The sequence below is a fragment of the Tachyglossus aculeatus genome, chromosome 1 (assembly GCF_015852505.1).
Source record: "Tachyglossus aculeatus isolate mTacAcu1 chromosome 1, mTacAcu1.pri, whole genome shotgun sequence".
Classification (NCBI taxonomy): domain Eukaryota; kingdom Metazoa; phylum Chordata; class Mammalia; order Monotremata; family Tachyglossidae; genus Tachyglossus; species Tachyglossus aculeatus.
In genome coordinates, this window is record NC_052066.1 from 30,681,464 (window position 1) to 30,709,328 (window position 27,865).

The window sequence follows — 27,865 nt, forward strand, 5'->3', positions numbered from 1 at the left end:
TGAGGCACAGAGAAGTGAAGTGACTTGCCCAAAGTCACACAGCCGACCTTTGGCGGAGCCGGGATTTGAACCCATGACCTCTGATTCCAAAGCCCGGGCTCTTTCCACTGAGCCACGCTGCTTCTCCAAAGATGTAGGTTCTAATCCTGGCTCTGCCACTTGTCTGCTGAGTGACCTTGGGCAAATTACTTCTCTGTGCCTCAGGTACCTCATCTGTAAAATGGGGATTGATAATAATAATAATAATAATAATGGTATTTGTTAAGCGCCTAAGTATGTGCCAGGCACTGTACTAAGCGGTGGGGTTGATACAAGCAAATCGGGTTGGATGCAGTCCCTGTCCCATGTGGGGCTCACCGTCTCAATCCCCATTTTACAGATGAGGTTAGACTGTGAGCCCACTGTTGGGTAGGGACTGTCTCTATATGTTGCCAATTTGCACTTCCCAAGCGCTTAGTACAGTGCTCTGCACACAGTAAGCGCTCAATAAATACGATTGATTGATTGATGAGGTAACTGTGGCCCAGAGAAGTGAGGTGACTTGCCCAAGATCACACAGAAGACAAGAGGCAGTGTGGCTCAGTGGAAAGAGCCCGGGCTTTGGAGTCAGAGGTCATGGGTTCAAATCCCGGCTCCGCCAGTTGTCAGCTGTGTGACTTTGGGCAAGTCACTTAACTTCTCTGTGCCTGTTCCCTCATCTGTAAAATGGGGATTGAGACTGTGAGCCCCCCATGGGACAACCTGATCACCTTGTAACCTCCCCAGCGCTTAGAACAGTGCTTTTCACATAGTAAGCGCTTAATAAATGCCATCGTCATTATTATTACTATTATTAAGTGGCCAAGCAGGGATTAGAACCCATGATCTTCTGACTGACAGGCCTGTGCTCTAGCCACTAAGCCAGGCCGCTTCTCAGACTGTGAGCGCCACGTGGGACAACCAGGTTACCTTGTATCTACCCCAGTGTTTAGAACAGTGCTTGGCACTTAGTAAGCCCTTAACAAATACCATTGTTATTATTATTAATAAGAGGTATTAAGGGGGAGTCTCCCATGGCAGCTTACCCAATGGGGAAGCTTCTTTTCAGTATTAGACAAGGGAAAACATGTTTGTGCATATGTGTGTGAATGTGTGTGTTTGTGTGGTCACTCTGAGTGTCTGTGGGGCTTTCCTTCTCCACCCACCCACACACACACACTAGCTCTTCCTCCCCAACCATCCCCTCCTTGTCAGTTCATTCATTCAATTGTATTTATTGAGCGCTTACTGTGTGCAGAGCACTGGACTAAGCGCTTGGGAAGTACAAGTCGGCAACATAGACGGTCCCTACCCAACAAGGGGCTCACAGTTTAGAAGGGGGAGACAGACAACAAAACAAAACATGTGGACAGGTGTCAAGTCGTCAGAATGAATAGAAATAAAGCCTGATGCACATCATTAACAAAATAAATAGATTAGTAAATATGTACAAGTAAAATAAATAGAGTAATAGATCTGTACAAACATATATACAGGCGCCGTGGGGAGGGGCAGGAGGTAGGGCGAGGGGGTGGGTAGGAGGAGAGGATAAAGGAGGCTCAGGGTGGGAAGGCCTCCTGGAGGAGGTGAGCTCTCAGTAGGGCTTTGAAGGGAGGAAGAGAGCGAGCTTGGCGGATGGGCAGAGGGAGGGCATTCCGGGCCTGGGGAAGGACGTGGGCCGGGGGTCGACGGCAGCGGGACAGGCGAGAACGAGGCCCAGTGAGGAAGTTAGCGGCTGCAGAGGAGCGGAGGGTGAGGGCATGGCTCAGTGGAAAGAGCCCAGGCTTTGGAGTCAGAGATCATGGGTTCGAATTCTGACTCCGCCACATCATCATCATCATCAATCGTATTTATTGAGCGCTTACTATGTGCAGAGCACTGTACTAAGCGCTTGGGAAGTACAAATTGGCAACATATAGAGACAGTCCCTACCCAACAGTGGGCTCACAGTCTAAAAGGGGGAGACAGAGAACAAAACCAAACATACTAACAAAATAAAATAAATAGAATAGATATGTACAAGTAAATTAAATAAATAAATAGAGTAAAAAAATATATACAAACATATATACATATATACAGGTGCTGTGGGGAAGGGAGGGAGGTAAGATGGGAGGATGGAGAGGGGGACGAGGGAGAGAGGAAGGAAGGGGCTCAGTCTGGGAAGGCCTCCTGGAGGAGGTGAGCTCTCAGCAGCTGTGTGATCTTGGGCAAGTCACTTAACTTCTCTGGGCCTCAGTTCCCTCATCTGTAAAATGGGGATGAAGACCGTGAGCCCCACGTGGGACAACCTGATCACCCTGTATCCTCCCCAGCGCTTAGAACAGTGCTTTGCACATAGTAAGCGCTTAACGAATGCTTATTATTATTAGAAGGGAGGTGAGTTAGGAGGGGGCGAGGGGATGGACTATTTTGCCAGTGACATCAGCATCCTGGGGGCAGAGAGGGACTGCATTGCCTCACCTGCTTGTTACCCTGAGGGAGCAGACCCACCCTCCATCTGCCCCCCACCCCCTTCCCGCCAGGGCCTGCAGGTGGGTCAGCAAAGGATGTGGGCCTGGGGGCGGGCAAAGGGCCTGGATTCTCCACCACTTGTCTGCTGTGTGACCTTGGGCCAGGCACTGAACTTCTCTGGGCCTCAGTTTCCTCATCTGTAAAATGGGGATTCAATATTTATGTAAAATGAGGATTCAATACTTATTCCTCCTCCTACTTAATAATAGTAATAATGATGATGGCATTTATTAAGCACTTACTATGTGCAGAGCACTGTTCTAAGCACTGGGGAGGTTACAAAGTGATCCGGTTGTCCCACGGGGGGGCTCACGGTCTTAATCCCCATTTTACAGATGAGGGAACTGAGGCCCAGAGAAATGAAGTGACTTGCCCGAAGTCACACAGCTGAGGGAGCCGGAATTTGAACCCATGACCTGTGACGCCAAAGCCCGCACTCTTTCCACTGAGCCACGCTGCTTCTCCTACTTCATGTGGGACGGGAGCTGGGTCCTACCTGATGATCTTGTTGTCATCAGTCGTATTTATTGAGCACCTATTGTGTGCAGAGCGCTGCAATAAGTGCTCGGGAGACTACAGCATGCAATTATGTATAATTGTATCTACCTCAGTGCTTAGCGCAGTGCTTGGCACATGGTAAGTGCCTAACAAATACTACTATATTATTATTATTTTTATTATTATTCTTATCAAGGGGCAACCACCCCAGAGAGGGCATTCTGTGCCGTTTCTGTCCCCAGAGCCAGGCCCACCCTGGTCCCCTGGCTGGCCAGGGTGGGAGTTGGTCGGCGCAGAGGGTCGCCCAAGAAGCAGCGGTCAGGTTGTTGGGGAAGGTACTCCAGTCGGTGAGTCAATCGTATTTATTGAGCGCTCACCGTGTGCAGAGCACTGTACTAAGCACTTGGGAAAGTACAATATGGCAATATAACAGACACGTTCCCTGCCTACAATGAGCTTACAGTCTAGAGGGAGAGACAGGCATTAATATAACTAAATAAATGACAGAAATGTGCATAAGTGCTGTGGGGCTGGATGGAGGTTGAATAAAGGGAGCAAGTCAGGGGGATGCAGAGGGGGGTGGGAGAAGAGGAAAGGGGGGTTCAGTTAGGGAAGGCCTCTTGGAGGAGATGGGCCTTTTACAGCGTGAGCCCACTGTTGGGTAGGGACTGTCTCTATATGTTGCCAACTTGTACTTCCCAAGCGCTTAGTCCAGTGCTCTGCACACAGTAAGCGCTCAATAAATACGATTGATTGATTGATTCAATAAGGCTTTGAAGGTGGGAAGAGTAATTGTCGTATATGAAGAGGTAGGGTGTTCCAGGCCAGAGGCAGGACGTTTTTTCTTCTCCTCCTCCCCATCCCTCCATCTGCCCTACCCGTGGGTTCAAATCCCTGCTCCTCCAACTGTCAGCTGTGTGACTTTGGGCAAATCACTTAACTTCTCTGGGCCTCAGTTCCCTCATCTGGAAAACGGGGATTAAAACTGTGAGCCCCCAGTGGGACAACCTGGCAACCTTGTAACCTCCCCAGTGCTCAGAATAGTGTTTGGCACATAGTAAGTGCTTAACGAACACCATTATTATTATTATTATTGTATATATTTGTCCATATTTATTACTCTATTTTACTTGTACCTATTTACTATTCTATTTATTTTGTTATTGATGTGCATGTAGTTATAATTCTATTCATTCTAACGATTTTGACACCTGTCTACATGTATTGTTTTGTGGTCTGTCCCTCCTTTCTAGACTGTGAGCCCGTTGTTGGGTAGGGACCATCTCTGTATGTTGCCGACTTGTACTTCCCAAGCGCTTGGTCCAGTGCTCTGCACACAGTAAGCGCTCCATAAATGCGATTGAATGAATGAATGGATGATGTGGGGAAATGGTCGGTGGCGAGATAGTCAAGATCGAAGTACAGTGAGAGGGTTGGCATTAGAAGAGTGAAGTGTGGCTAGGAGATTGTGGTCGTGTGGCTTATGGACCTGAGTCGGAAAGGATGATGATGGTATTTGTTAAGTGCTTACTATGTGCCAAGCACTGTCCTAAGCGCTGGAGATGGTGTGGGGCAGGGGACCTGCAAAGCTCTGCGGGCCAAGGTTCTCCTTAGAGAAGCAGCGTGGCTCAGTGGAAAGAGCCCGGGCTTTGGAGTCAGAGGTCAAGGGTTCAAATTCCGGCTCCGCCACTTGTCAGCTGGGTGACTTTGGGCAAGTCACTTCACTTCTCTGAGCCTCAGTTCCCTCATCTGTAAAATGGGGATTAAGACTGTGAGCCCCACGTGGGGCAACCTGATCACCTTGTACCCCCCAGCGCTTAGAACAGTGCTTTGCACATAGTAAGTGCTTAACAAATACCATCATTATTATTATTATTATTATTATTATTATTCTGGCACTCTGGGGCTGGCCAGAGTTGGAGGGTGAGGGAAAGGGGCAGTGAGCTGGCAACACCAGCCAGTCTGAGCGTTGCTGGGGGCTGGCGGGTGAGGTTCCCTCCCGGATTGCAGCCCCGTGCTCCAGGAGAACTGAATTGGGGGATCTGGACCCCCCATCCCCACCCCAGCGAGGCTCGGGGTCCCTCTTGGGGGCCGAGCTGGGGAGAGGGGGATAAACCAGTGGAGGTTGGAGGTCAGCATTTCCCACTCATTCAATGCCACCAAACTCAGAGGAGGTCACAGTCCCCGAGCCCTTGTTCTCTCATGCCCTGATGCCTCCTGCAGCTGCAGGGGAAACTGGGGTGTGGGATTGCCCCTCACACACACCCCTGGCCCCCCGAGTCGCTCCTGCCCCTGCAGGGCTGGGCTTGGGATGACTGACCTGCGGAGAGGGTGGAGGGAGGGAGACAAGCCAGATCTTGGGCCTGGCCTGGCTTCGCGAGAAACTTCTCCGTGGGAGAGTGGGTGTCAGGGAGAGGGTCCGCACACCTCGGCCAGCTGGGATCTGGGGGTCCCGGGCCCCCTGCCCGTCTTCACCCCAATCCTGGCCCCCTAGATCGCAGCTGGCCGAGGTGTGCGCCTGTCTGCCCCCAGCTGAGCCCCACATACCTGATGATGATGATGATGATGGCATTTGTTAAGCGCTTACTATGTGCAAAGCACGGTCAGCAGATGCCAGGGGAGTGATTTGCTGGCGGCAAGGCCCGGGGAGGTGGGGCCTACCTGGGACCCCCTCAGTGCATCGGCAGAGGCAGCAGTGGCACCCTGGAACCCCCCCGAGCACCCCGAGATCTGGGCTGGCAGCCACGGGCCCGGCTGGAGACGTGTCGGGCAGAGGTGAGGCTGGAGATGGCGGGCCCCTCCCCACCCCACCCCTGCCCAGCTTTCCTCCACTTAGTGTACCCGGAAAAATACCCTCTCAACCTGAGACCTCTTGAGTGCCCGTCCTGGACCCCATTAGTCCAGCCTGACTTGGGTCAGTGACTCTCTGCTCCAATTCCAGGAAGCCCTCCTGGATTAATTTAGGGTTAGTTGTCTGTTCTGACCAGGAACCAAACCCTTCTCCCTCTTTTTTTTTTTAAGTGGCATTTGTTAAGCACTTACTATGTGCTTATGTATTCAGTACTGGGGTAGATATAATAATAATGATGATGATGATGGCATTCATTAAGCGCTTACTATGTGCAAAGCACTGTTCTTAGAGCTGGGGAGGTTACAGGGTGATCAGGTTGTCCCACGGGGGGCTCAGAGTCTTAATCCCCATGTTACAGATGAGGTAACTGAGACCCAGAGAAGTTAAGTGACTTGCCTAAAGTCACACAGCTGACAATTGGCAGAGCCGGGGTTTGGACCCATGACTTCTGACTCCAAAGCCCGGGCTCTTTCCACTGAGCCACGCTGCTTCTCGCACTGTTTGGACACAGTCCGTGCCCCAGAAGCTCCCTGTGAACAGGGAATGTGTCTGTTATATTGTTATGTTGTAGTATTGGCGCACTACACCACTTGGTATTGGTGTACCCTGTAATAAGGAAAACTCAATCAACGGTATTCATTGTGTGCTTACTCTGTGCAAAACACTCTATTAGGCACTTGGGAGAGTACATTTGCACATAGTAAGCGCTTAATAAATGCTATTATTATTATTATTATTATTATTACAATACAATAGAGTTGTTAGCAACGTTTCCTGCCCACAAGGAGCTTACGCCCCAGACTGAGCCTCCCTTTTTTCCCCTCCTCCTCCTCCCCTCCCCATCACCCCCCCTCACCCTGCCCTACTTCCTTCCCCTCCCCACAGCACTTGTATATATTTGTACGTATTTATTACTCTATTTTATTTGTACATTTTTACTACTCTGCTTTATGAATGATGTGTACAGAGCTATAATTCTATTTATTCTGACGGTATTGACACCTGTCTGCTTTTTTTGTTGTCTGTCTTCCCCTTCTAGATTGTGAGCCTGTTGTTGGGTAGGGACCGTCTCTATATGTTGCCGACCTGTTCTTCCCAAGCGCTTAGTACAGTGCTCTGCACACAGTAAGGGCTCAATAGATACGAGTGAATGAATGAATGAATAGAGGGGGAGACAGACATTGAAATAAATTGTGGATGTGTACAGAAATGGGGAGTGGCTGAGGGTAGGGTGGGTATTAACTGTCCTAAAGGGGACAGATCCAACTGTATAGTTGCCACCAAAGGGAAAGGGAGTAGGGGAAATGAGAGCTTAATCAGGGAAGACTTCTTGGAGGAGATGTGATTTTAGGGTGGGTCTGAAGGTGGGAGAGTAATAATAATAAATGGAATTTGTTAAGCGCTTACTATGTGCCTAGCACTGTTCTAAGCGCTGGGGGAGATACAAGGTAATCAGGTTGTCCCTCGAGGGGCTCACAGTCTTAATCCCCATTTTACAGATGAGGTAATTGAGGCACAGAAAAGTGAAGTGACTTGCCCAAGGTCACACAGCTGACCAGTGGTGGAGCCGGGATTAGAACCCACGCCTCCGACTCCCAACCCTGGCCTCTTTCCACTGAGCCACGCTGCTTCTCTTGTGTCTGAAGAGGGAGGGTGTTGCAGGCCAAAGGAAAGGGGAAGGCAAGAGATCAGTGGTGTAATAGATGAGCTTAAGCGCTTAATACAGTGCTCTGCACACAATAAGTGCTAAATAAATACGACTGAATGAATGAGATTGAGGTATAGTGAGTAGGTCGGCATTAGGTCGGCATTAGAGGAGCGAAGTGTGCGGGCTGGGTTGTAGAAAACAACATGGTAAGAAGGGAACTATCAATCAATCAGTGGTATTGAGTGCTTACTCTGGGCACAGCACTGTACTAAGCGCTTAGGAGAGTACAGTACAACAGAATGAACTGTCACATTCCCTGCTCATAATGAGTTTACAGTCAATTTGTATTTATATTCATTTCTGTCTCCCCCTCCAGGCTGTAAGCTCATTCGTTCATTCATTCAGTCGAATTTATTGAGCACTTACTGTGTGCAGAGCACTGTTCTAAGCGCTTGGAAAGTACAGTTCGGCAACAGGTAGAGGCAATCCCTACCCAACAACGGGCTCCCAGTCTAGAAGGGGGAGACAGATGACAAAACAAAACAAGTAGACAGGCATCAATAGTATCAAAATAGGTAAATAGAATGATAGATATATGCACATCGTTAATAAAATAAATAGAATAATAAATATGTACAAGTACACCCAAATTGGTAGACTCTAGACCTTGAGCTCGTTGTGGGCAGGGATTGTCTCTATTAGAATTATTTATTCTTTTTTAGAGAAGCAGCGTGGCTCAGTGGAAAGAACCCGGGCTTTGGAGTCAGAGGTCATGGGTTCAAATTCTGGCTCCGCCAACTGTCAGCTGTGTGACTTTGGGCAAGTCACTTCACTTCTCTGTGCCTCAGTTCCCTCATCTGTAAAATGGGGATTAAAACCGTGAGCCTCCTGCGAGACAACCTGATCACCTTGTAACCTCCCCCGCAGTTAGAACAGTGCTTTGCACATAGTAAGCGCTTAACAAATACCATCATTATTATTATTATTATAAGGGGGCAAGCTGACTGAGTGCTTTTTAGCCGATGGTAAGGAGTTTGATGTGGAGGTGGATGGACAGCCCCTTGAGGTTCTTGGGCATTGGGGTGACCTGGACTGAATATGTTTTCAGAAAATCGATCCGGGCAGTCGAGTGAAGTGTGGACCGGAGTGGGGAGAGGCAGGAAGGTCAGTGAGGAGTTGATGTAGTCAGTGAGGTGGGATGGGATAAGTGCTTGGATCAGCTGGTTCAATCTCCTTGCTGATTCAATCTCTTATCCTATCCCAGCTGGATTACTGCATCAGCCTCCTCTCTGATCTCCTATCCTCCTGTTTTTCTCCACTTCAGTCTATACTTCACGCTGCTGCCTGGATCATCTTTGTGCAGAAACGCTCTGGGCATGTTACTCCCCTTCTCAAAAATGTCCAGTGGTTGCCTGTCAATCTACGCATCAAGCAAAAGGCTGTCCATCCCCTCGCCCCCTCCTACCTCCCCTCCCTTCTCTCTTTCTCCAGCCCAGCCCACACCCTCCGCTCCTCTGCCGCGCACCTCCTCACTGGGCCTCGTTCTCGCCTGTCCCACCGTCGACACCCAGCCCACATCCTCCCCCTGGCCTGGAATGCCCTCCCTCCGCACATCCACCAAGCTAGCTCTCTTCCTCCCTTCAAAGCCCTACTGAGAGCTCACCTCCTCCAAGAGGCCTTCCCAGACTGAGCCCCCTTTTTCCTCTCCTCCTCCCCATTCCCCCGCCCTACCTCCTTCCCCTCCCCACAGCACCTGTGTATATATATGTTTGTACAGATTTATTACTCTATTTTACTTGTACATATTTACTATTCTATTTATTTTGTTAATGATGTACATCTAGCTTTACTTCTATTTATTCTGATGACTTGACACCTGTCCACTTGTTTTGTTTTGTTGTCTGTCTTCCCCTTCTTGACTGTGAGCCCGTTGTTGGGTAGGGACCGTCTCTGTATGTTGCCAACTTGTACTTCCCAAGCGCTTAGTCCAGTGCTCTGCACACAGTAAGCGCTCAGTAAATACGATTGAGTGAATGAATGAATGTGGCTGGAGAGGAAAGGGCAGATGTTAGCAGGGTCATGAAGAAAGAACCGACTGGTTTGGTGACTGATTGAATAGGTGGGTTGAATGAGAGAGATGAGTCGAAAATAACACCAGGTTTACAGGGTTGGGAGACAGAGGATGGTAGTGCCATCCAAGAGATGGGAAAGGCAGGGGAGGTCAGGGTTTTGGTCAGAAGATGATGAGTTCCTCCTTCCTCTCCCCCTCCTCCCCCCTCCATTCCCCCCACCTTACCTCCTTCCCTTCCCCACAGCACCTGTGTGTATGTATATAAGTTTATATGTATTTATTACTCTATTTATTTTACTTGTACATATGTATTCTGTTCATTTTATTCTGTTAATATGTTTTGTTTTGTTCTCTGTCTCCCCCTTCTAGACTGGGAGCCCACTGTTGGGTAGGGACCGTCTCTATATGTTGCCAAATTGTACTTCCCAACCGCTTAGTACAGTGCTCTGCACACAGTAAGCACTCAGTCAGTACGATTGAATGAATGAATGAGTTCTGTCGTGGTCATGTTAAGTTTGAGATGTCGATGGGACAGCTGAGTAGAGTTGTCCTTCAGAGAAGGGGAGCAGTCGGGTGGAGATGTAGAAATGGGATTCATCTTCATAGAGATGGCAGTTGAAACCGTGAGAGCAAATGAGTTTTCCAAGGGAGTGGGTGTAGATGGAGAATAGAAGGGGACAAAGAACCAAATCTTGAAGGACTCCCACAGAACAGGAGTCTGAGAAGGAGTGGCCAAAGAGGTAGGAGAAGACCTGGGAGAGGATAGCATCAGTGAAGCCAAGGTTGTATAATTCATTCATTCATTCAATCGTATTTATTGAGCGCTTACTGAGTGCAGAGCACTGTACTGAGCAATTGGGAAGTACAGTGTTGCCCGGAAAAGCGGGTGGTCAACAGTGTCTAGTATGGCTCAGTGGAAAGAGCCCTGGCTTTGGAGTCAGAGGTCACGGGTTCAAATCCCGGCTCTGCCAACTGTCAGCTGTGTGACTTTGGGCAAGTCGCTTAACTTCTCTGGGCCTCAGTCACCTCATCTGTAAAATGGGGTTAAAACTGTGAGCCCCACGTGGGACAATCTGATCACCTTGTAACCTCCCCAGCGCTTAGAACAGTGCTTTACACATAGTAAGCGCTTAACAAATACCATCATTATTAGTATGATAAGCTTCGCACGGTGCCCCTTGGGTACCTTCACGTTCTCTCCAGAAAGAGGGGATTCTCAGCCTAAGGTTTCCCGGCTCCCAACTGCAGTCCGTCCAAGCATGGGGTGAGACATGTCCATCGTGGGGGAACCGATTACACTTAGAGAAGCAGCGTGGCTCAGTGGAAAGAGCACGGGTTGGGGAGCCAGAGGTCGTGGGTTCTAATTCTGGCTCCGCCACTTGTCAGCTGTGTGACCTTGGGCGAGTCACTTAACTTCTCTGGGCCTTAGTTCCCTCATCTGTAAAATGGGGATGAAGACTGTGACCCCCACGTGGGGCAACCTGTTTACCCTGTATCTACCCCAGCACTTAGAACAGTGCTTGGCATATAGTAAGCGCTTAATCAATCAATCAATCATATTTATTGAGCACTTACTGTGTGCAGAGCACTGTACTAAGAGCTTGGGAAGTACAAGTCGGCAACACATAGAGACAGTCCCTACCCAGCAGCGGGCTCACAGTGTAGAAGGGGGAGACAGAGAACAAAACCAAACACGCTAACAAAATAAAATAAATAGAATAGATATGTACAAGTAAGATAAATAAATAAATAGAGTAATAAATATGTACAAACATATATACATATATACAGGTGCTGTGGGGAAGGGAAGAAGCTAATGCCAACATTATTATTATTATTATTTCTCTGAGACACCAATTTTGAAAAGGGCCGTAGATTTCTCACCCCCACCCTTCTCATCCCCCACAAGCCACATGGGAGGATAGGAGGGGAAGGAACAGGGCACAAATGCTTGTTACTTAAACAGCAACTCCTGTTCTTTCCAAATCCTTTCTGTAACTTATTTTAGCTCATTCATTCATTCAATCGTATTTATTGAGTGCTTATTGTGTGCAGAGCACTGTACTAAGCGCTTGGGAAGTACAAGTTTAACAATGAATGGTATTTGTTTATTGTTTGTGGAGCACTGTACTAAGTGCTTGGGAAAATACAATATAATAGAGTTGGTCGATGTGATCCCTGCCTACAAAGAGTTTACAGTCTACAGGAGGAGCCAGACAACAAAATAGATTAGGAAAAGGGCTAGTGTCTGTCTCCCCCCTAGATTTTTATCCCTTTGAGGGTAGCGATCAATATACTAAGTACTTTCATTCAGTCGTATTAATTGAGCGCTTACTGTGTGTAAAGCACTGTACTAATCACTTGGGAGAGTGCAGTGTTACAAAAAAAAAGGACACATTTCCTGCCCACAATGAGCTTACGGTCTAGAGGATTTCTGTACTCTTTTGAGCACTTAGTTCAGTGCTCTCCCTAAAGTGAAAACTCAATAAATATTTTCGAGCCCCCCCCCAAGCCGCAGGAACTTTGTCTAATTCTCACCGATATATTCTCTCCCAGTGCTCAGCATAGTGCTTTGCGTACAGTAAGGGCTTAATAAACACTGCTATTGATTTGTTGAGAGAAGAGGTATTTTATATTTTTAGGCTAGATTGGGTCCAGGATATCAGTGTGGAGGTTTGATACCAATCAGTAGCATTTTCATTCATTCAGTTGTATTTATTGAGCATTTACTGTGTGCTAAGTTCTTGGGAAGTACAAGTTGGTAACATAGAGACGGTTCCTACCCATGGGCATTTATTGAGCAATTTCGCGCAGAGCATTATATTAAGCTCTTGGGAGAGATTGGTAGAATTAAGCAAGTGCTCTGCTGTCTAAGAGCCTGCAATCTAGTGAGGGAGAGGGACACTAAAATAAATTAGAGTTATGAAGTTATAGGGTATGAAAGTAATGGCTGTAAATGCTGCGGAGGGGGTGAGTACTTTAGTGGTGGGAAATGTTGGGGTAAGTCTGAGTGCTGTGCATGCGGTAAGCGCTCAATAAATATGAATGACTGAGTTAATAATAATAATAATGGCATTTATTAAGCGCTTACTATGTGCAAAGCACTGTTCTAAACACTGGGGAGGTTCCAAGGTATCGGAGGAGTAAGTAGGGAAGGCCTTTTGGAAGGGAGGGGATTTCGGAAGGCTTGGAAGATGGGGAGAATTGTGTGGTCTGCCAGTTGCAACGTGGAAAGGGGTTGCAGACTGGAGAGAGGCTGGGAGCAAGAGATTGGTGGCTTTGGGAGAGATGAAAAAGCACCATCTTGAGTGGTTTAGTTTTAGAGCAAAGGAGAGAATGAGCTGGGTTGTGGTGGGAAAGGGAATTATTCATTCAATCATATTTATTGAGTGCTGCTTGTGCCAGAGTAATAAGCAGACAATAATAATAATAATAACAGTGGCATTTATTAAGCACTTACTATGTGCCAAGCACTGTTCTAAGCGCTGGGGAGGTTACAAGGTGATCAGGTTGTCCCACGTGGTCTTAATCCCCATTTTACAGATGAGGGAGCTGTCTTAATCCCCGTTTTACAGACGAGGGAACTGAGGCCCAGATAAGTTAAGTAACTTGCCCAAAGTCACACAGCTGACAAGTGGTGGAGCCGGGATTTGAACCCATTACCTCTGACTCCAAAGCCCGGGCTCTTGCCACTGAGCCACCCTGCTTTTCTAGCAATAAGCAGACACATTCCCTGCCCACATTGAGTTTACAGTCTAGAGGGGGGAGACATAGATTAATATAAATTTATATATAATATGAATATAGATGACAGGTATGTACATAAGTGCAATGGGGCTGGACAGGGGATGAATAAAAGAAGCAAGTCAGGGTGACGCAGAAGGGAGTGAAAGAAGAGGAAAAGAGGGCTTAGTCAGGGAAGGCCTCTTGGAGGAGATGGGCCTTCAATAAGGCTTTGAAAAGGGGGAGAGTCATTGTCTGTCAGATATGAGGTGGGAGGGACAGGATTACCTTTATTGCTCAGAGGGGGAAACTGAGACCCAGGGTTGGAGCTGTTCTTCCCCACAGCTGCCCTCCAGCAGAGCTAGGACCTTGTCTTGTCAGGCCCCCACACCCTCCCCAGTCCATTCAATCAATCAATCAATCAGTTGTATTTATTGAGCGCTTACTGTGTGCAGAGCACTGTACTAAGCGCTTGGGAAATACAAGTTGGCAACATTCAGTGGCCTATAGCCTCATTGCCCTGCTGGGGGTGAGGTCATACCTCCCCCCCCCCCCCCTTAGGCCCCTTCTCCCCGGGGCACCCCCAAGTCTTCAGATTCTGATCCTCCCCACCCCTTTACCCTACTGAAGTTAAGGGCAGGGGACTGGAGCCTTTTGGGGTGGTGAACCCTTGGCTCAAATGCCACTCCGATTGAAAATTGAATTTGTGGTGGCATTTGTGGCTCAGTGAAAAGAGCCCGGGCTTTGGAGTCAGAGGTCATGGGTTCAAATCCCAGCTCCGCCAATTGTCAGCTGTGTGACTTCGGGCAAGTCACTTCACTTCTCTGGGCCTCAGTTACCTCATCTGTAAAATGAGGTTTAAGACTGTGAAGCCCGCTGTGGGACAACCTGATCACCTTGTAACATCCCCAGTGCTTAGAACAGTGCTTTGCACATAGCACTTAATAAATACCATCATTATTATTTGTTGAGTCCTGAACTTAACCATGGGGTAGACGTAAGGTAATCAGTTTGGACACAGTCCCTGTCCCACTTGGGGCACTCAGTCTAGGAGGGAGGGATAATAAGGATCTGATTTTCATTTTATTGTTGAGGAAACTGGAGGTTCAGGATCACTCAGGAGACCCAGTGGCACAGTTAGGATTAGAACCCCGGAACTCTCTTGATATTTACACTGATGATAACAGTATTTACTAAGCGCTTTTTTATTTTATGGGATTTAAGTGGTTACTATGTGCCGGGCATTGTATTAAGCACTGGGTTAGGTACAAGCTAATCAGGTGGGACAGGTTGTCTCCATCCCACTAGGGGCTCGTTCATTCATTTATTCAAGAATATTTATTGTACTAAGCGCTTGAGAGAGTACAGTGCAACAATAAACAGACATATTCCCTGCCCACAACGAGCTTACAGTCTGGAGGGGACACAATCCCACTTTCCCGAGCCTGGACCCTGCTAGCGAGAGTAACTTAGTACAGTGCTTAGTACAGTGCTCTGCACACAGTAAGCGCTCAATAAATGCAAAGTAGCCAAGGTCCCAGGCCTTATTAGGTCTGGTTGCCAAATTCCCCTTCACACACACTCACAGTCTTAATCCCCATTTGACAGATGAGGTAACTGAGGCACATCGAAGTGAAGTGACTTGCCCAAGGTGACAGCAGACGGGGGTAGAGCCGGAATTAGAACCCAGGACCTTGTGACCCCCCAGGCCTGTGCTCTATCCCTTAGGCTGCGTTGCTTCTCACTTCTAGACTGTGAGCCCATTGTTGGGTAGGGATTGTTTCTATCAGTTGCCAAATTGTACTTTCCAAGCGCTTAGTACAGTGCTCTGCACACAGTAAGCGCTCAGTAAGTATAATTGAATGCATCGTGGATCAGTCAATCAATCGTATTTATTGAGCGCTCAATGGAAAGAGCACGGGCTTTGGAGTCAGAGGTCATGGGTTCAAATCCCAGCTCCACCACTTGTCAGCTGTGTGACTTTGGGCAAGCCACTTAACTTATCTGGGCCTCAGTTACCTCATCTGTAAAATGGGGATTAAAACTGTGAGCCCCCTTAGAACAACCTGATCACCGTGTAACCTCCCCAGCACTTAGAACAGTGCTTTGCACATAGTAAGCGCTTAATAAATGTCATTATTATTATGAATTTACCATTTGCAGAGTACTGTACTAAATGCTTGCTAGAGTACGGTAGAATAGAGTTGGTTGATAAGATCCCTGCCCCCCAGGAATTGACAATCATTAAGAAAAATGAGAAGCAGTGTGGCTTACTGGAAAGAGCCCGGGCTTTGGAGTCAGAGGTCATGGGTTCAAATCCCGGCTCCGCCAATTGTCAGCTATGTGACTTTGGGCAAGTCACTTAACTTCTCTTGGCCTGTTACCTCATCTGTAAAATGGGGATTAAGACTGTCAGCCCCCCGTGGGACAACCTGATCACCTTGTAACCTCCCCAGCGCTTAGAACAGTGCTTCGCACACAGTAAGTGCTTAATAAATGCTATTATTATTATTAGTATTATTAAAAACTGCAGGTAGGGGAATTGGCAGAGTTTAAGGATGTGGACATAGCCCTCTAGGGCTGGAGGTGGGGTGAATATTAAGTACTTGAGAAGCAGCGTGGCTCAGTGGAAAGAGCATGGGCTTTGGAGTCAGAGGGCATGGGTTCGAATCCCGGCTCCGCCACATGTCTGCTGTGTGACCTTGGGCAAGTCACTTAACTTCTCTGAGCCTCAGTTACCCCATCTGTAAAACGGGGATTAAGACTGTGAGCCCCACATGGGACAACCTGATCACTTTGTATCCCCCCCAAGTGCTTAGAACAGTGCTTTGCACATAGTAAGCGCTTAACAAATGCCAACATTATTATTATTAAGGGGTACAAACCCAAATACATAGGTGAATGCAGGAGGGAGGGCCAATAGAAGAAATGGGGGCTTAGTCAGGGAAGGCCTCCTGGAGGAAATGTGCTTTTAATCATCATCATCATCATCAATCGTATTTATTGAGCGCTTATTATGTGCAGAGCACTGTACTAAGCGCTTGGGAAGTACAAATTGGCAACAGATAGAGACAGTCCCTACCCAACAGTGGGCTCACAGTCTAAAAGGGGGAGACAGAGAACAAAACCAAACATACTAACAAAATAAAATAAATAGAATAGATATGTACAAGTAAAATAAACAAATAAATAGGGTAATATGTACAAACATATATACATATAATAAGGCTTTTAATAAGGCTTTAAAGATGGATTGAGTGGGTGGTGTGTCGGATACAAAGGGAGGGGGAGTTCTATGGGAGAGGTAGGCTGATGATGACGATGGCATTGAGCACTTACTATGTGCAAAGCACTGTTCTAAGCGCTGGAGAGGTTACAAGGTGATCAGATTGTCCCACGGGGGGCTTAGTTTTCCAGATGAGGTAAATGAGGCCCAGAGAAGTGAAGTGACTTGCCCAAAGTCACACAGCTGACAATTGGCAGAGCGGGGATTTGAACCCATGACCTCTGACTCCAAAGCCCGTGCTCTTTCCATTGAGCCACGCTGCTTCTCAGCCACGCTGCGGGGGCGGGGGCAAGATAGCTAACGGAGGTACAGGAAGTGGGTTGGCTTTAGAGAAGCAGAGTACACTGGCTGGGTTGTACGGGGAAATCCGTGAGGTGAGGTGGGAGGGGGAGAGCTGATTAAGCTGATGATACTAATTGTGGCATTTATTAAGCGCTTAGGCTGGGGTAGATACAGGATAATCAGGTCGGACACAGTTTGTGACCCACTTGAGGCTCACCATGGTGGAGGGAAGGAGAACTGGTATGGAATCCCCATTTTACAGATGAGAAAACTGAAGCACAGATTCATTCATTCATTCAACTGTATTTATTGAGCGCTTACTGTTTGCAGAGCAGTGTACTAAGCGCTTGGGAAGTACAAGTTGGCAGAAGCAGCATGGCTCAGTGGAAAGAGCATGGGCTTTGGAGTCAGGGGTCATGGGTTCAAATCCCGGCTCTGCCAATTAGCTGTGTGACTTTGGGCAAGTCACTTCACTTCTCTGTGCCTCAGTTACCTCATCTGGAGAATGGGGATGAAGACTGTGAGCCCCCCCATGGGACAACCTGATCACCTTGTAACCTCCCCAGCGCTTAGAACAGTGCTTTGCACATAGTAAGCACTTAATAAATGCTATCAAAAACAAAAAAAACATAGAAAGATGGTCCCTACCCAACAACGGGCTCACAGTCTAGAAGGGGGGAAGACAGACAACAAAACAAAACATGTGGACAGGTGTCAAGTCGTCAGGACAAATAGAATTAAAGGTAAATGCACATCATTAACAAAATCAATCAATCGTATTTATTGAGCGCTTACTGTGTGCAGAGCACTGTACTAAGCGCTTGGGAAGTACATAGTAAATATGTACAAGAAAAATAGGGTGATAAATCTGTACATACGTATTTACAGGTGCTGTGGGGAGGGGAAGGAGGTAGGGCGGGGGGGATGGGGAAGAAGAGAGGGAAAAGGGGGTTCAGTCTGGGAAGGCCTCTTGGAGGAGGTGAGTGTCATGCCCAAAATCACACAGCAGACAAGTGCCAGAGTTGCGATTGGGACCTGGGTCCCCTGATTCCCAGATCCTTTATTCTTTCCACTAGGCCACACTGTGTATGTTCTCCAGTTGGTGTCAAATCAGTGAAGGAGTTAGTTCGATTACAGCCCAAGTGAGAGCCCCAGCCGTCTCACTTGCTCTGAGTCTCTGGTTTTCTGCAAATATGTATATGTGTGTGTATTTCTCTCCGTCTGCCTCTCATCTGTCTCTCCCTGTCTCTCTCCTACCTCCGGCCGGCCAGAGCAGGTGCCAGAAATGTGGGAAGGGAGACGGGGACCCACGGAGGTTTCCCTTGGGTAGGGAGGAAACGGTGCCCCATCAGTGGTGTCTGTTGAGCGCTTACTGCGTGCAAGGCACTGTACTAAGCGCTTGGAAAGACTCAATACAGTAGACTTGGTGTAGGGGGTGATCCTTGCCCTCCTGGAGGTTTTCTGCACTGTCCCTGTTAGCGGCAGGGGTGGATGAGGAGGGAGGTACCCGGGAGAGATTGGGCGGCGGGATGGAGCTGGCGGAAGGGCTGAGCTGGGCGGGGCAGGGGGCTTCTCAGCCCTCGAAGCCCCCCGGAGACGGGCTGGCGGTGCCTTCTGCTCCAGTCCAGTGTGCTGACTCAACGCCCGCGCCTCTCTCCTGGCCCTGCAGCCTCTCCCCGTGCCATGTGACCGGCGGGAGCAGAAGCTGGCACCCCAGCCCGGGCCGTCCGGCGGCATGGGGGAGAAGTCCGTCTACCAGCGGCTGGCTAGTGGCCAGGAGGACCAGCAGGTACCTGGGGAGGGGATTGTGTGGGCGGGGGGCGAATCCAAGATATATGTGCCACCCCCCGTGCCCACATTCGGGGCACCCGGTGGGCTGGGGAGCAGCAGGGAGGGGACCGAAGTGCATGGACCAGGGGAGGTTGCAGGGAGGGGGGTCCTGGAGAGTCTCGGCCTGCCTTCTTCTTCTTAGTCTGTCTGGTTTCCGCACCTTTTTCTTCCTCCCTTTCACCCTGATAGAAGAGGGCTACTCAGTAGTGCTGGGCACCGTGGAATATAATAATTATGGTACTTGTTAAGTGCTTATTATAATAATAATGGCATTTATTAAGCGCTTACTATGTGCAAAGCACTGTTCTAAGCCCTGGGAAGGTTACACGTCTTTTAGACTGTGAGCCCACTGTTGGGTAGGGACCGTCTCTATATGTTGCCAATTTGTACTTCCCAAGCGCTTAGTACAGTGCTCTACACATAGTAAGCGCTCAATAAATACGATTGATGATGATGATGATGAAGGTGATTAGGTTGTCCCACGGGGAGCTCACAGTTTTAATCCCCATTTTACAGGTGAGGTCACGGAGGCACAGAGAAGTTAAGTGGCTTGCCCAAAGTCACACAGCTGACAATTGGCGGAGCTGGAATTTGAACCCATGACCTCTGACTCCAAAGCCTGTGCTCTTTACAGTGAGCCACACTGCTTCTCAAAAAATTTTGGTACTTGTTAAGCGCTTACTATGTGCCAAGCACTGTTCTAAGCGCTGGGGAGGGTACAAGGGGATCAGGTTGTCACATGTGGGGCTCACAGTCTTCATCCCCAGTTTACAGATGAGGGAACTGAGGCCCAGAGAAGTGAAGTGACTTGCCCAAAGTCACACAGCTGACAGTTGGTGGAGCTGGGATTTGAACCCATGACCTCTGACTCCCAAGCCTGTGCTCTCTCCACTGAGCCATGCTGCTTCTCAAATGATTGACTGCCAGAAGTGGGATTCGAACCCACACCTCCAGGGGAGACTGTGACCTGAACGCAGCGCCTTAGACCGCTACGAGGTGTGTGTCATGTGAGAGGGAGAGGCTGAGGGATGGAGCCCTGCGTAGCCCCCCCCCCCCCCCCCCCCCCGCCAGGAATGGAGGGAAAAGTTGGGGTACAGATGTCTAGATTTAGGTTGCAGAGTAGGTATCTGGGTAATAATAATAATAATAATAATAATGATGGCATTTGTTAAGTGCTTACTATGTGCAAAGCACTGTTCTAAGCGCTGGGGGGGATACAAGGTGATCAGGTTGTCCCACGTGGGGCTCACAGTCTTCATCCCCATTTGACAGATGAGGGAACTGAGGCTCCGAGAAGTTAAGTGACTTGCCCAAGGTCACACAGCAGACATGTGGTGGAGCTGGGATTCGAACCCGTGACCTCTGACTCCAAAGCCCGGGCTCTTTCCACTGAGCCCCGGAGGAGCCAGCAGCGGGTAGTGATCACCAAAAGATTTATTCAGTCCTATTTATTGAGCGCTTACCGTGTGCAGGACACTGTACTAGAGAAGCAGCGTGGCTCAGTGGAAAAGAGCGCGAGCTTCGGAGTCGGGGGTCATGGATTCAAATCCCGGCTCCGCCAACTGTCAGCTGTGTGACTTTGGGCAAGTCACTTCACTTTTCTGGGCCTCAGTTCTCTCATCTGGAAAATGGGGATGGAGACTGTGAGCCCCCCGTGGGACAACCTGATCACCTTGTAACCTCCCCAGCACTTAGAACCGTGCTTTGCACATAGTAAGTGCTTAATAAATGCCATCATTATCATTATTGTTACTAAACACTTGGGAAACTACAGTACAGCAATAAAGAGAGACAGTAAAGATGGTGGAGCTCTGCCACCTGTGCCCGGGTGAAGGTGGAATCGGGAGTGGGAGGGAAGGGGGTGGGCACTCCAATTTCCAGCTAGGGTCAGGATCCCTCCAGGCCTCCAGGATCTTGGGAGGAGACCCTTTTGGGGAGCATTTTTACGGTCCTCCCTGAATGAGGGCCAGACTTTTCCTCCCCCATCCTCAGCCTTGACCCATTAGTTCTGCCACTTAGCCCAGGTGAGTGACTCCTCATGGGGTTCTACACTTTCCTCCCACCTCTCCTGAGTCCTGAGGACCCCACTTTGAGCCATCTTGGAGCCCCCCTAGAGCCCTGACAGGTGCTTTGGAATGACTCTGAAGGATGGCTCAGAAGGAGTAGTAATAATAATAATAATAATAATAGCATTTATTAAGAGCTTACTATGTGCAAAGCACTGTTTTAAGTGCTGTGGAGGTTACAAGGTGCTCAGGTTGTCCCATGGGGGGCTTACAGTCTTCATCCCCATTTTACAGATGATGTAACTGAGGCACAGAGAAGTTGAGTGACTTGTCCAAAGTCACACAGCCGACAGTTGGCGGAGCTGGGATTTGAACCCATGACCTCTGACTCCAAAGCCCGGGCTCTTTCCACTGAGCCACGCTAACTGAAGCTTCTACTCTGTTTAATAATAATAATAGAAGAATAAGAATAATGGAACTTGTTAAGCGCTCACTGTCATCATCAATCATATTTATTGAGCGCTTACTATGTGCAGAGCACTGTACTAAGCGCTTGGGAAGTACAAATTTGCAACATATAGAGACAGTCCCTACCCAATAGTGGGCTCACAGTCTAAAAGCTTGGCTCACTATGTGCCAAGCACTGTTCTAAACGCTGGGGAGGATACAAGGTGATCAGGTTGTCCCACTTGGGGCTCACAGTCTTCATCCCCAATTTACAGATGAGGGAACTGAGGCACAGAGAAGTGAAGTGACTTGCCCAAAGTCACGCAGCTGACAATTGGTGGAGTCGGGATTAGAACCCACGACCTGTGACTCCGAAGCCCGGGCTCTTTCCACTGAGCCACACTGAGTTTAACTCTATCCCCACCCGTCCTGGGCAGCCTGCTGCTTATAGTGGTATTTAAGTGCTTACTATGTGCGAAGCACTGTTTTAAGCGCTGGGGGTGGATACAGTAATAGTAATGATGATGATGGCATTTGTGAAGCGCTTACTATGTGCGAAGCACTGTTTTAAGCGCTGGGGGTGGATACAAGGTGATCAGGTGGTCCCACGTGGGGCTCACAGTCTTCATCCCCATTTGACAGATGAGGTAACTGAGGCTCAGAGAAGTGAAGTGACTTGCCCCAAGTCACGCAGCTGACAATTGGTGGAGTCGGGATTAGAACCCACGACCTCTGACTCCCAAGCCCGGGCTCTTTCCACTGAGCCACCCTGCTGCTTTAGAGGGATGGCAGCAGGCCTGAGGCCCGCGCTGAGGCGACCGGGAGGGAGGATGGGGGGTGGGGAGAGCGCGGGCCCGCCGTGCGCATGCGCGCGCGCCCCACCGGCAGGGGGCGGGGCTGAGGGCCGCGCGCGGGAGGGGGGAGCCGATTGGTCCCGCCCCCCAGATAGGCCCCGCCCCCTGCCTGCTGATTGGCTGCCAGGCTCCTGTTCCTTCATTCAATCGTATTTCTTGAGCGCTTACTGTGTGCAGAGCACTGTAGTAAGCGCTTGGGAAGTACAAGTTGGCAACATCTAGAGACGGGCCCTACCCAACCGCGGGCCCACAGTCTAGAAGGGGGAGACAGAGAACAAAACATTAACAAAATAAAAGAAATAGATTAAATATGTACAAATAAAATAGAGTAATAAATACGTACAAGCATATATACAGGTGCTGTGGGGAGGGGAAGGAGGTAAGGCAGGGGGGAGGGGGAGGAGGGGGACAGGAAGGAGGGGGCTCAGTGTGGGAAGGCCTCCTGGAGGAGTGAGCTCTCAGTAGGGCTGTGAAGAGAGGAAGAGAGGTAGCTTGGCGGATGTGCCGAGGGAGGGCATTCTAGGCCAGGGGGATGGCGTGGGCCTATTCCTAGGGGGCCCTGACCCATGTTTGCTGATTGGCTGTCGGGCTCCTATTTCTAGGGGGCCCGGGCTCCTATTTCTAGGGGGCCCGGCCCACTGTTTGCTGATTGGCTGTCAGGCTCCTAGTTCTAGGGAGCCCGGCGCCGTCCCCTGCCTGCTGATTGGCTGTCGGGCTCCTATTACTGCGGGGAGGGGGCCGGCCCCGGCCCCGCCCCCTGTTTGCTGATTGGGTGTTGGGCTGTCCGTCTCCTTTTTCTAGGGGGCTCGGCCCCGCCCCCAGTCTACTGAGTGGCTGTCAGGCTCCTATTTCTAGGCGGTGTGGCCCCGCCCTCTGTTTGCTGATTGGCTGTCGGGCTGCTATTTCTAAGGGGGCCCGCCCCCAGTTTGCTGATTGGCTGTCAGGCTCTTAGTTCTAGGGCGCCTCTTGTTTACTGATAGGCTGTCGGGCACCTGTTTCTTGGCTGCGCGGCCCCGCCCCCTGTTTGCTGATTGGCTGTCAGACTCTTAGTTCTAGGGGGCCTGGCCCCGCCCCCTGTTTGCTGATTGGCTGTCGGGCTCCTATTTCTAGGGGGCCCTCGCCCCCTCCGATTCATTCATTCATTCATTCAATCGTACTTAATGAGCGCTTAGCGCTTGGGAAGTACAAGCTGGCAACATACAAAGACGGTCCCTACCCAACAGTGTTTTTTATTTTGTTTCTATTTATTTTATTTGGTTAATATGTTTTGTTTTGTTCTCTGTCTCCCCCTTCTAGACTGTGAGCCCACTGTTGGGTAGGGACTGTCTCTGTATGTTGCCAACTGTCTCTGTATGTTCTTCCTAAGCGCTTAGTACAGTGCTGTGTACACAGTAAGCGCTCAATAAATATGAATGAATGAATGAACAGTGTGAGGGGCTGTCAGGCTCTTATTTCTAGGGGGCCCGGCCCCGCCCCCTGCCTACTGATTGGCTGTCGGGCTCCTATTTCTAGGGGGCCCCGCCCCTTGTTTGCTGATTGGCTGTCCAACCCTTTCTGGGGGCCAGAAACTCCTCCCCCTGGGCTTCAAGGCTGTCCATCCCCTCGCCCCCTCCTACCTCACCTCCCTTCTGTCCTTCTCCAGCCCAGCCCGCACCCTCCGCTCCTCTGCCGCTAATCTCCTCACCGTACCTCGTTCTCGCCTGTCCCGCCATCGACCCCCGGCCCACGTCATCCCCCTGGCTCGGAATGCCCTCCCTCTGCCCATCCGCCAAGTTAGCTCTCTTCCTCCCTTCAGGGCCCTACTGAGAGCTCACCTCCTCCAGGAGGCCTTCCCAGACTTAGCCCCTTCCTTCCTCTCCCCCTCGTCCCCCCTCCATCCCGCCTCCTTCCCTTCCCCACAGCACCTGTATATATGTATATATGTTTGTACATATTTATTACTCTATTTATTTATTTTACTTGTACATATCTATTCTATTTATTTTATTTTGTTAGTATGTTTTGGTTTTGTTCTCTGTCTCCCCCTTTTTAGACTGTGAGCCCACTGTTGGGTAGGGACTGTCTCTATATGTTGCCAACTTGGACTTCCCAAGCGCTTAGTACAGTGCTCTGCACACAGTAAGCGCTCAATAAATACGATTGATTGATTGATTGATTGATTGGTTGTAGGGCTGTCCGGCTCCTCTTTCTGGGGGCCCGGCTTGCCCCCTGCCTGCTGATTGGCCGTCGGGCTACTATTTCTAGGGGGCCCGGCCCGCTGTTTGCTGATTGGCTGTGGGGCTCCTATTTCTAGGGAGCCCCACCCCTTGTTTGCCGATTGGCTGTCAGGCTCCTATTTCTAGGGTGCCGGCCCCGCCCCCTGCCTCCTGATTGGTTGTCGGGCTCCTATTTCTAGGGGACCCGCCCCTTGTTTGCTGATTGGCTGGCGGGATCCTATTTCTCGGGTGCTGGCCCCGCCCCCTGCCTCCTGATTGGCTGCCGGGCTGTCCGGCTCCTTCTGGGGGGGCCCGGCCTCGCCCCTTGCCTGCTGATTGGCTGTCAGGCTCGTGTTTCTAGGGGGCCGGCCTCCTGTTTGCTGATTGGCTGTCGGGCTCCTATTTTGGGGGTCCCGGCCTCGCCCCCTGCCTGCTGATTGGCTGTCAGGCTCGTGTTTCTAGGGTGCCCGCCCCCTGTTTGCTGATTGGCTGTCGGGCTCCTATTTTGGGGATCCCGGCCTCGCCCCCTGCCTGCTGATTGGCTGTCAGGCTCGTGTTTCTAGGGGGCCCGCCCCCTGTTTGCTGATTGGCTGTCGGGCTCCTATTTTGGGGGTCCCGGCCTCGCCCCCTGCCTGCTGATTGGCTGTCAGGCTCGTGTTTCTAGGGGGCCGGTCTCCTGTTTGCTGATTGGCTGTCGGGCTCCTATTTTGGGGGTCCCGGCCTCGCCCCCTGCCTGCTGATTGGCTGTCAGGCTCGTGTTTCTAGGGGGCCCGCCCCCTGTTTGCTGATTGGCTGTCAGGCTCCTATTTTGGGGGGTCCCGGCCTCGCCCCCTGCCCGCTGATTGGCCGTCGGGCCTTCGGGCTCCTATTTTTAGGGGGCCCGGCCGTCCGGCCGTCGGGCCCCCCGCTCCGCTGCCCTCCGGCCGGCCTTCGGGAGCCCCCGTTGGCCGTTTTCCCGGCCCCGCCTCCATCCCCGGCCCGGTCGGGGGCTCCGGGGGTCCGGGGGTCGGGGCAGCCGAGATGCGGGGTCTGCGTCTGGGCCGGGGCCGGGCTCGGTTGGGGGCATTGCCGGTCCCGGAGCGCGCTCGCCCCTTCCTGGCGCGGCTGCGGCGCCGCCTCTACACAGTGAGTCCCCGGGACCCTCTGACCCCTGACCCCGAACCCCGGGAGCCTCTGACCCCCGGGACCCTCTGACCCCCAGCCCCCAGACACACCAGACCCCCCGACCTCCGGGACCCTCTGACCCCCAGCCCCCAGACACACCAGACCCCCCGACCCCCGGGAGCCTCTGACCCCCAGCTCCCGGATCCTCCAACCTCCGGACACCCCGGACCCTCCGACCCCCAGCCCCCGGATCCTCCAACCCCTGGACACACCGGCCCCCCCCGACCCCCGGGACCCTCTGACCCCCAGATCTTCCAATCTCCGGACACACTGGATCCTCCGACCCCTGGGACCTTCCGACCCCCAGCTCCTTGATCCTCCAACCACTGGACACACCAGACCCCCGCCCCCCGGGACCCTCTGATTCCCAGCCCCTGGATCCTCCAACCTCCAGACACCCTGGACCCTCCGACCCCCCGACCCCTGGGACCCTCTGACCCCCATCCCCCGGATCCTCCAACCACTGGACACACTGGACCCCCTGACCCCCGGGACCCTCTGACCCCCAGCCCCCAGATCTTCCAATCTCCAGACACACTGGAACCTCCAACCCCCCGACCCCTGGGACCCTCTGACCCCCAGCCCCCGGATCCTCCAACCTCTGAACACACTGGACCCTTCGACCCCTGGGACCCTCTGACCCCCAGCCCCTGGATCCTCCAACCTCTGGACACCCTGGACCCTCTGACCCCCGGGACCCTCTGACCCCCAGCCCCCAAATCCTCCAACCTCTGGACACACTGGACCCTCCGACCCCCCGACCCCTGGGACCCTCTGACCCCCAGCCCCCGGGTCCTCCAATCTCCGGGCACACTGGACCCTCCGACCCCTGGGACCCTCTGACCCCCAGCCCCTGGACACACTGGACCCCAGGACCCCTGGGACTCTCCGACCCCCAGCCCCCGGACACACCAGACCCCCCCAACCCCTGGGACCCTCTGACCCCTAGACCCTCCAACCCCAGACTCTCTAACCTCCAACCCCCAGACACAGCGGACCCTCCAACCCACAGGCCCCAGCCCCTCTAACCTCCTACCACCGGACCCTACAACCCCTGGGACCCTATGACCCTCTGACCCCCCAGTCCCTACAACCCCTGGGCCTTCTGACCCCCAACCCCTGAATCCCCCAGCTCCCCGGACCTTCCAACCCCCAGACCCTTGGGTTCTCCTCTGCCCAGACACCTGGACCTCTGACCCCCAGACCCTCTGCCCTGCAGATTCCCCCCCAGACTGTGGGACCAGGCACCTCTCTCCCGGCCCGGCCTCCCAAGCAGCGGGCAGCCTGGCAGGGGGACAAATGTGCCTGCCTGCCCAGACCCCAAGGCCAGGGGTTTTTTCTTCATCCCACGGGGCTCACGGTATCCTGCAGTCAAAAGGGTGGGCTTCCTGCCCACCTCAGACCGGGTGGTGGGGGGCACTGAGGCCTCTGCTTGACCATCTGGTTCCCAAGGGCCTGCCCCAGGTCGGGGAGGAGACTCTTTTCCAGATACCGCCACTAATAATACTAATTATGCTATTTGTTAACCGCTTATTATGGATCAAGCACTGTGCTAAGCGCTGTGGTGGATACTGACAGCCAATCATAGTTACTGAGCGCTTACTGTATGCAGAGCACTGTACGAAGTACCTGGGAGACTACAATATAACAGCGTAAGAGACCGCAACAAGCTTGTATAATCTAGATGGGGAGACAGACGTCAATATAAATAAATAAATAAACCATGTCCCATAGGGGGGCTCAGTGTCTAAGTAGGAGGGAGAAAAGGTATTGAATCCCCATTTCGTAGATGAGGGAACTGAAGCATGGAGAAGTTAAGCACCTTACCCAGGGTCACACAGCGGACAAGTGGCAGGGCTGGGAGTAGAACCCAGGTCCTCTGACTGCTAGGCCCGAGTTCTTTCCACTAGGCCACGTTACTGTCTTGAGACTCTCTCCAGATGTTGTCCCTCTCCCAAGAGATGGCCACATTATCCCTGTTTCCTTTGGGTTTCGTTGGAGAGGAGAGATCCCTGTTTCTGCCGGGGAAGGGGGGTGCCAGAGGGTATCCGACGGGAAGAAAACTACCTACGCGGCTGCCAGCGGAATTGCTGTGAGGGGTAGGAGCTTTTGAGTCCTGAAAGCCAAGGGTGTTAGTGCTGTTACCCAAATCAGGGAAAAAAATTAGTTGTTCAGAATTTGAGGAATGGCAACAGGTGGTGTGGGTTTGGGCAGTGGGGATGCTAGGGGCTATATGGGGGGAAATTGGGGCGGTGGGGGTTGTTGGGAATGTTGGTGGGTCGTCCGGGGACATTGGCGTGGTATTAGGAGTCTCCTTGGCTATTGAGGGGGCCGGGCTGCTTTCCAGGCCTGGCACCAGGGCTAGGTTCCCCCTCCCCACCACTTAGCCCACCCTGCAGTGTGGCCCAGGTTTGGATGGTACCCACTGTCCATTTGGGCCTCAAGGGCTGCTCACTGGGAAGGTGCCAGGGGAGATTT

At 51.3% G+C, this 27,865-nt stretch overlaps 1 protein-coding gene across 1 annotated transcript in view; it reads left to right on the forward strand.

Annotated features, from left to right (window-relative positions):
- The first annotated feature begins 18,562 nt into the window (after positions 1–18,562).
- TNK2 (tyrosine kinase non receptor 2) overlaps positions 18,563–27,865 on the forward strand; it is a 43,815-nt gene continuing 34,512 nt past the window's right edge. The window contains 1 exon segment of the mRNA XM_038740886.1: positions 18,563–18,680. Within this exon segment, the coding sequence (XP_038596814.1) occupies positions 18,627–18,680 (54 nt within the window). The 5' untranslated portion in view covers positions 18,563–18,626.